Source organism: Berghia stephanieae, unplaced genomic scaffold, assembly GCF_034508935.2.
Source record: "Berghia stephanieae isolate SIO BIC M18660-M18661 unplaced genomic scaffold, UCSD_Bste_1.3 scaffold845, whole genome shotgun sequence".
Taxonomy (NCBI): Eukaryota; Metazoa; Mollusca; class Gastropoda; order Nudibranchia; family Aeolidiidae; genus Berghia; species Berghia stephanieae.
The window spans coordinates 3,374-12,500 of record NW_027629483.1 but is presented as its reverse complement, the minus strand read 5'-3'; the positions used below and the strand labels follow the sequence as shown (position 1 = coordinate 12,500).

Genomic DNA, 9,127 nt, shown 5'->3' with positions numbered 1-9,127 from the left:
ATTGAAGCTTACATTCAATTTCACATTGTAAATACGTATTTTAGTTGAAGAAAATAGTAGCTATGTTAACATCAACCCTTATATTTTAATTTGATGGTTTATTTTTAATTATCAGATGCAAGAAATGGATAATGAATTCTCAGAGATTTGATTTGAAAGACAAATCCTCCAAAAATTTGCATAATGGAAGTTATATCATCTGTTCAGAACATTTTGAAGAACGTTGCATCAGGGACAGCAGCAATTCCAAAGGCAGACAGCGCCTGTTCAATTGGGCTGTTCCTACCATCTTTAATTTTACAGTGTCGAAAACGCAAAGGAAAAGTAGAAAGCCAACTCCAACTTTTCCATCTGTTTCCTCTCACAACCGAGCTGGGAATATTGACCGAGTTAGACGGATTTCAAATTCTACAGGGACTGGGGTAGATAATGGCAATGGTAGACAGAAAACTAGATCGCTAAAGAGGAATCGAGAAACTGTCAAGCCAGAGCCTGAAGACTGCATGACAAAAAGGTAGATGTTCTTTCATTCTGTACAATAGTTTTCACCTTAAGTGCCAATTTGTCTGGAAACAAGGAAAGATAAGCTATGCAGGCTTACAGTAGGTATCCCAATCCAGTCCATTTCTCTGTAACGGGCCTCAAAATCTCTAATTTTCAACCAATTTCACTTGAAGCAATCTATATTTCTATTTAAGTTACAGGGATTAAAATTATATCACTGAAAAGCTTATATATTCTCCTTCTAAAACATGTCAGATTTGATGATTTTTCTTGCAAAAATAGTATATTAGACCCTTGTAAAGAGCATGACATAATGCGTTTTTTTATCGCGGCGAATAACCGAAATTTTATGGGTAACCATTTTTTAACCGCCAACGCTACTAGTACTTTTGTTGGATCGTGTTACAAATAGCATTATTAGAAAGGGAATTAAAAGCTCTTTGTAATGATACCAATAACAACGTGATTTATTTACATTAAAACCATAAAAAATAGAAATATTTCAGAAAAAATACCTAAAATCGGCAAAAATTCACAAATTTCGATTTTTTAAAGCCAAAAATAGGATTGGAAACATTTTTTCTTTATAATATCTAAATCTCGATGGTTTCCGAGATTTGTACCACCCGCGGGAGTTCCAAACGTCAACACAACTCGAGCATTCCATTTTCCCTTTTGATTCCGGCGTGCCTAGCATCGTTGTCTCAGTTGAGTCTCAGTCAAGTGAAGTGTCTTTGTGTTATTCAATTCCTAAAGTGGATATGAACTCAACAGATTTTTAAAAGAATCACTAGGTAAGTGTTTTAATTTGGCTTTTATTAAATCAATTTTACATTTAATTCTATCTTTTATATAAATGATGATGTTTTATTATCGTCCGCTGACTTGGACAAGAATGAGAATATTGAGAATGACCTCATTTTGAAACTCCATGTCAGAACAGGTCTCTGTTAATTTTTTACACCATGAAATCCTAATTTGTTTTTTCATGATATCATAAAATATAAGTTAATTCAACATGTGTAGGACATTTGCTGACTTCAAAGTCAAGAATTGTGTTTAAATCTTTCTTCAAACACGACCTAGCAACATCGACATAAAAATCCAAGATGGCGGCACCCGACCGAGTGCGTTTGTTTATCAATTGACGGGGAATAAGCACACTCCTGAAATTATGTGTTGCTTCAATTAAATTACTTTTTTTTGGGTCTCCAAATCAATCCTTAAGATAGGTAGCAGTTAAGTAACGATTTTCGGCTTTCATGTTTTTTATTGTTTATTGACAATTGAGTCAAACAGTGAACTGGCCATTTCCAACGATAATGTTAGATGCTCAAATTAGTAGATAGGATCTCTCTCTCTCTTTCTATCTATTTATTTCTCTCTCCCTCTACTCCCCCCCCCCCCCACTCTCTTTCTCTTTATTCTTCTCTCTATATCTCCTTTTTTCATTTATTCTCTCTCTCCCTCTAACCCCCCCCCCCCCCCCCCCCCCCCCCCCCAACTGTCTTTTTCTCTTCTCTCTCTATCTCCTCATTTTTTCTCTCATTGTCTAATCTTTGTCCTCTCTCTCATCCTCGCACACATACTCATTCTCTTTCTCTCCTTCTCCTAGCCCCCCCCCCCCCCCCCCCCCTTTCTCTCCATACAAACAACCAGTTGGCTATCTTACCTATGGAATTTTCTTTTTCAGAATGTTCAAATATTGTGTACTTTGTGTTCATTGGTAAAGTAACTTTAGCACCACTCTTCTTGTATCATATTTTTTTTCTTTTCAAAATGTTCTAAATAATGCTTTGTTGTTAGATTAGGCATAATATAGTAGATAAGAATAAGCTTAAATATCCATGATGGTAATAGTAATGGTTGGCAATGTAGAAAGTTTGAAATCCCATTTTTTGTGACCCGTTTTTCTACTTATTGACTTTTGATTACTTTTTTTTTCAGTTGATGATGACTATGAGGAAATGAAATGAAGGTTTTTGATGAAGGGGAAAGGTCGGCGACCTGATGCTTGTTGGAGTGCCCCTTTAACTAATCGAGTTCTTCTTCAGCTACACTTTCTGCGATGTGAGGGGGGATCATCTGAGGCCAAGGTATGTATTGCATCTGAGACCCTATGGTTTGCAAGTACCCTACTCACAAGCACAGAAGCTGATATTAGGTGCAGTTGAGTTATTACATATCATTACTATTTCATTATTTTAAAGCCCTTCATACCACCAGTAATTGATTCTCTTCTATCAAGCAGAAAGTATTGAGATCCATACGGTAGCAATCAAGTTACTGCCCAATCAATGCTACAAAAACCAAGATATACCGTAGAATGTAAGGCTCTGTCTCTGAGGGACTTCTATTTACTGCATTCAACCTGTTCATATTTCAGTGCTCATATCATGCTGCTGTTTTTACCCCATTTGGTTAAGTCGGATTGTTTACTGCTTTGCTTATATTTCATAAATCTGCTCCAGCAGCTTACCTGCAGTGTGTGATCATTTTTCATTTATTTTCTTTCTGCAGATTGCAGAGTGGTTTACGTACCTCTATCCGGAGTGTGTCTTACTTGTCCAGAGGATAGGACTACTCATCGCCAGGAAGTTGGATACGGCTAGGTCAATCCACGACCCAGCGGAGCGTAAAATTTTCCTCAATGAAATTCTTGACTATGATTACTTGTCGCCTTTGCTGAGTGCCCTGAGCATCACTCGCAGTGTACTCTTATTTCGGACACAGCAGGCTTTGCCAGAGTCCTTCTTACTTGATTGGCTCTTACGTATTCTGAAGCTCGGACCAGTTCATCATGAATCCATTAGAAATGCTGTCAAGGCAATAATGGCAAAATTAAGGGAAAATATTCGTCGAAAATATTATATGATCCAGGGAAGGTGACATCTTTTGCCAGTTCGACTTTTGAACCTTACTTTACACCTGGATCATCAACATCTCTGGTGTCTACAGTCTCTCCAGTATCAACATCTGTCTCTGCACTGTCAGTGCTGACTCCAATGTCAGCCTCTGACACTCCAGTGTCAACGCTCACCACTGCCTTGACAGTGTCTTCGCTCACCACGGCCTCGACAGTGTCATTGCTCACCACTGCCTCGACAGTGTCATCGCTCACCATTGCCTCTACAGAGAAGGAAAATTGATGATAGTGAGGAAAATGTATGTGATCAGTCTGATTCTGATGTGGACGATGACTATGATGAGTTTCGATTCACAAGTCAAGGCCAATGGGTAGCAGTTTTTTATGACCAAAAGTTCTATGTTGGTCACCATTATCAGTGATCAACGGGCTTATGTGAGGTTCCTCATCGACTCTTCTGTTCGTGCCTCTACTTACAAGTGGCCTGTTGTTGAGGACATTGCAGAAGTGGAGTTCAAGTATGTCTTCAGGTGGGACTTCGAAGTGACATCTTCTGCAAGTCCTTGACTTTGGACAGTTGCTGATAAGGCTATTACAAAGGCTTATCAGCGCTTGAAGGGTATTATTTGATTGGATTTGGGTGAGAATTGTCCATTAATGGATTTATATTGCTCATACAAGGTGCATTTTGTGTTGGAACATCGGTTTTGTCTCATCTTATCACATTTCCTTTTTTTCCCCAGAGTCAATAATTTTATCTGGTCGACCGTTTTTGGCCAATTTTTAGATTGCTCTCAAGGTTATCTGCTGCAGTCTGACTGTGAATATGCTTCATCCATGCATAGTTTATTACTTTGCAATTCTTTTAAGACTAAAATGGTTATTCTGTGGCTGTTTCAAAATTTTCTATGAATTTTTGAAAATCATGGATTTTTTATATTTTTTGATTGTGGCATCCAAATTTCATTTCATTTCATGAGTATTTCTAAATGAAAAGGTCTAGTGTTAAATGTTGTTTATAGTTTACAATTTTCTGTTTATTTTGAGGTATATTTGCACTATTTATTATCCTTAGTTATTTTTTAATGAATTTTTGAAAATTGGTAAATTTGACGAAAAATCAGTTATTTCCCTTGATTGCGAAAAATGACAAAATTTCCATTTTCAGATCTCAATAGCTCTTTAACCGTGTTTCTTAGCGCACGGGAAAAAATTAGACAAAGTGTGTGGGTACAAGTCTTTATGTAAAAGTGATCCTTTGGGTTCTTAGTCATTTACTTTTCTTAGAATGAGATCTCAAAAATGGAGTATTTTGCAATGCGAAAGAGTGTACTTTTTCTCGCTATTTCGAAAGGCCATAACTTTTTTATTTTTTAATATTTTTTAATAATTTCTTCTGTTCTGTACATCAATCAACACATAGTTTTAAATAAAAAATCTTGGATTACTATTTAAAGCTATCTAAATTTTGGTCTGGAATACTTACTTACAGTGAAATGTTACACGATATACTAAATGCCATAGAATTCCATACTTCATGTTGCGTTCATTATTTGCATTCATTATAGTTAGTAAAACATTATTATTATTATTATTATTATTATTATTATTATTATTATTATTATTATTATTATTATATGTTATTGTTATTATTATTATTATTATTATTATTATTATTATTATTATTATTATTATTATTATTATTATTATTATTATGGTGATGATGATGATGATAATGATTATTGTTAATATTGTTATTATCGGTTTGAGAATATTCCAATTACAATTTTGGTTATAGACTTATGACCATCCCATGTGGAAACGTGAACTTTATTCTGTCCTTGTCCTGGAACGAGATACGTTCTCCCAGTTTACAGAAAATACTTCAGAACTGTTTCTTTTTATGAGAGGTTTGGGGGGGGGGGAGTGGATGTGTTTCTCATGGAAATAATGTTTAATTTTATTGTGGCTTGTTTGTGCATTATAACGATTCGAGTGTATTCCTCTTGGTAGAGATGACAGTTATGTAAAGATTCTGCACCTGACAGGAATTTTTTGAATGGTAACTGGCAAGGGGCTTCAAATAGCTCAAAGATGGAGCACTCGCCTCTAATGCTAAGGAACAGGACTCAATCCTGGGTATAGTAAGATTTATTTATCATTTGTCCCTTCCATGCTTTGTGTCCTTTCTGTAGAATGAGACTGTTAGGTTTAAACCTGGAGTAAAACGTATTCTTAACCTGTACCTTTCTCTAATGGCTGATTTTATCACTGGTTTGCAGCTCCAAGATGGAGTCGCTGAAGGAATTAAAGAAGGAGAATTTGTGCCTGTCCGATCAGCTTTTCCAATTGACCCAATCACGTGTCCAGATGATGAAGCGTCTGGAGGAGTTGGAAGCCCAGATGGATTTGGTCAAGGAGCATTCCAGGTTTGGTTTCTCCGTTTATTGGTGTCACAAAGAAGATATAAGACGAAAACTTATTGAAAAAAAATCAACAAAAAACCTGCACTGAAAATTAGTTGGGGCACCTGGTTACTGGTTCCTTTATTCCCCTATATCTGTTAACACTAACTCTTTGCCTTGGGAAGGGTAGTGATAGGTTAATAAGTGGAGAATTCGGCTTAATAGAACCAGTCTTGGGTTCATTTAATATAATGGGGGTTTTTTTCTGACTCGTCTGGAGCACCCAGTAGTTATTGTGTCTGTTAGAAAGGGTACTTTGTTATGAGCTAGCATCCTATCCAAGCAAGTAATTGTTAATGTCTGTTTAATTTAACTTTTACTGGGATAAACTCCATACGTCTAAATATCAGAAAGATTCTTTTCTCTGCTGTATTTCTGCCCTTTTATTGTGGTGATGTGCACAGACTGAGGATTAATTTATTTTGTGAGAGTTAGGCAGTTTGATTTAAGTTTATGTTCCGTGAAAGATGGCTTTTGTTTTTATTTTATTTTATTTCTTTTGGCTCATGTTTTAATGTTTTTCAGGGGTTTTTTTGGGTCATAATAATCATGGGAATCAAGTACCAGCATCTGTGAAACTTTGGATGGCCTTTATCTCATATTTGATGCGTGATCTACTTTTGCATTTGGAGAGAAAAAAAATCTTCTTGGTTTTACTTTTTCCCAATCGTCTGTGATCCATGATTGTTGCTGGCTTTGATCTCTTAGCCTATCTGTCTGGATGTTATATTTACATTCTACTTTCTCAGCCTCTGAAATGACCTACATATGTCTTGTATAATTTAAACTACCTAAAATAGACATTCTTTTTACTGATTTCATCACAATGTCCATAGTTTTTATTTATATATTTCAGGCAGGGAAGGCATAATCCTACAATTGTCAATAAGATAAGATTGTAATCCATAGCCAATTGCATAATGATCTTAAATGTTGTATCAGATTTGGTGTGACATATGACATTTAGTGTTGGGGGTCCTGATACTTGGTTGGTAGAGCACTCGCTTCACAAGCAAAGAGGCGAGTGACCATCCCAGGTGTTGTCGAGATTTTTCATGAACTCAGCAGTGATTGGGTCTGATAGATTTGGTAGAAAGTAATTTGCAATAGATCGGGGTCTTGTCTGAAGGAAGCACGCAATTGCTATTGTCTGTTTATAGCTTTATCGAAACTAGAATAAATTTTGCATAACTGTGGAGGGATAGGGGTGAGATGTTGACTGAAATAAAAAAGTACTGATATAAAGAACTTTATTTCAGGATTGATGTGGAATTACTCAACCTAGCTCTTGATACAAGTAAACATCAGAATGCAGAGCAAGAATTCAAACGATTGAGATCTGTGGTAAAGCTGCTGGCAGAGGAAGAAGAGGTAAGCTTGCTTTTGCTCTTAATTTCCCACATCAGCAGCACTTACTGAAAGAGACTTTATTGTCTTAGTGCAGCAGGACTTAGATCAGGAAAATCATCCCAAGGGTAGGATGAGGATGTTCAGAGGCTGATTCCCTAGTTTTAACAAAAATTGCTCTCTTGGCACTTTTTTCTCCAACGACCAAACAGCTCAGGATTACTTCAAATGTTGAACAATTTTGAAAATTGTGTGCAAAATGTTGTAGACCGCAATATTGTACATTTGACAATGGAAGAAATGAATATGTTAAATTACAGTGTTTACTTATATCTTTAAGCTATTATTTATAAAGACAAAATGTACTTCTATATGCAGCCCAACACTCAAGCTACGGGGACAGTCATGTGGTAGGTGATCGTCTTGGTTGGTGGGCAGCTGTGTCATACGGGACTGCTGGTCTAGAATGATAAGGGGACACAACTCTTACTCGTAGACAAAGGTAATAAGTGAATAAGAACTTGACCTTGCTTGCATTGTGTCATTTATCTTTTACATTGTGTAATCTACAGGTTGGAAATCATAGTGGGGGAGAGGACACCATGTCTTGTGAGAGTTTGGAGTAAGTTAACTACGGAAAACAGTTGGATCTTTGACAAAAAGAAATTTGCTCTTCAGAGTTCAAGCAATAAGTAGTGAGAATTTGGAGTGTGGCATGACAATCATATAGACCACAAACTATGAACAGTTTTATTCAAATGTCACAGCTACAGTTATTTGTTTTTGAGCGTTTGGAGAATGACAAAATAGGAAAAATGAATTTGATGATTCACACATTCTAAAAGAGTTGACGATTTCAAAGTTCATTGATACAACAAGTTACAAATGTCATGGTTCTTTCTGTGTGTTGTGAAGGTTTAGAATATGACTATATAAATTAATTGGATCACAATCAATATGCAAGATTCACACATTCCATCTGTGGAATTTCTTTGTGAGAGAATGGAATTGACTGGATCAAAGCTATTTATGACTTCAGATTCATACTGATCTAAAAAACTGAAGGCTTAACATGGAGAGAAGATGCACAAAGCCGGACAAGATGGAGGGGATTCGTCAATGCTGCAGCTGGAGCGAAGGGCCTAAGTAAGTAAGTCAGATTCACACTACGTGGACTCAATCAACCGTTCAAGTTCAAGGGCAAGCTCATTGTGTTTTAGAAGTGAAATGTTTCAATTATGAATTGTCTTTGATTTTAATTCCAAATGATACATAGGCAGACTTGCCAACCCTCTAAAACGCAGAAATTGTGAGTCTTAAAAAACAAATTGGTAACACAATAATCAGTTTTAATAGTTGACTTGTAGAGAAGTTTATAAATGGTGAAATGTATTATGGCAGTTTCTGATGATTTGTCTACTTTTCCTAATTGTACATTTAGATTTATTGCAATTGGTGCTGGATAAACTCATGATGCCATGTGACTATGAATCGACCAGTTGCGTATAAACCAGGAATACCTAGGGACATATAAATTTTAAAAAAAAATAAAAACAAAAACAAAAATAACAAGTTATTTCTTTCTTTCTTTAAATTACTATTGGGGCTGCAGAAAATCCAATTGGAAACAGTGTTTGGCTGTAACTTTCCTCAGTACCTTGTATGACCTTCACTGTTATACATGTTCAAAGAATGTCTTCGATGAAGGTGGGGGCATTACCATTACCATTCCGGTGGAAAACATGAAGAAAGGGGTCGGTGGTGAAAGTTAAATCCACCACACATGTGGATGCTGCCTCCGCCGAAGTGATTATGTTGAGTCATTCAAGCATCTGAATGATGCTCCCCTGTCTCCTCTACACCCTTAACCGACTGTCAACAAAGTGAAGATTAAGTCTACTGAGAATAGCCCACTCATCCACTGTGCTAGGCTGAGCGTGAATGA

The 9,127-nt window shown here is 36.4% G+C and overlaps 2 protein-coding genes across 2 annotated transcripts in view; both read left to right on the top strand.

The window, feature by feature from the left end:
- The window catches only part of LOC144962314 (uncharacterized), a 12,403-nt gene extending 3,622 nt beyond the window's left edge, over positions 1-8,781 (top strand). The window contains exons 4-7 of the mRNA XM_078895216.1: positions 116-514; positions 5,653-5,799; positions 7,095-7,206; positions 7,755-8,781. Coding sequence (XP_078751342.1) covers positions 116-514; positions 5,653-5,799; positions 7,095-7,206; positions 7,755-7,808 — 712 coding nt within the window. The 3' untranslated portion in view covers positions 7,809-8,781. The remainder of the gene's footprint in view (positions 1-115; positions 515-5,652; positions 5,800-7,094; positions 7,207-7,754) is intronic.
- LOC144962313 (uncharacterized) lies at positions 820-3,393 on the top strand. The gene is made up of 3 exons (XM_078895215.1): positions 820-1,298; positions 2,452-2,600; positions 3,025-3,393. Exons 2-3 carry the CDS (start codon positions 2,490-2,492, stop codon positions 3,391-3,393), a joined length of 480 nt encoding a protein of 159 aa, XP_078751341.1. The 5' UTR covers positions 820-1,298; positions 2,452-2,489.
- Positions 8,782-9,127: the final 346 nt, after the last annotated feature.

Coding starts and splice junctions, on each gene's coding strand:
- LOC144962313 (XM_078895215.1), top strand. CDS start 2,490: ATGAAGGGGAAAGGTCGGCGACCTGATGCTTGTTGGAGTGCCCCTTTA. Junction 2,601..3,024: donor GGGGATCATCTGAGGCCAAG/GTATGTATTGCA, acceptor TTCTTTCTGCAG/ATTGCAGAGTGGTTTACGTA.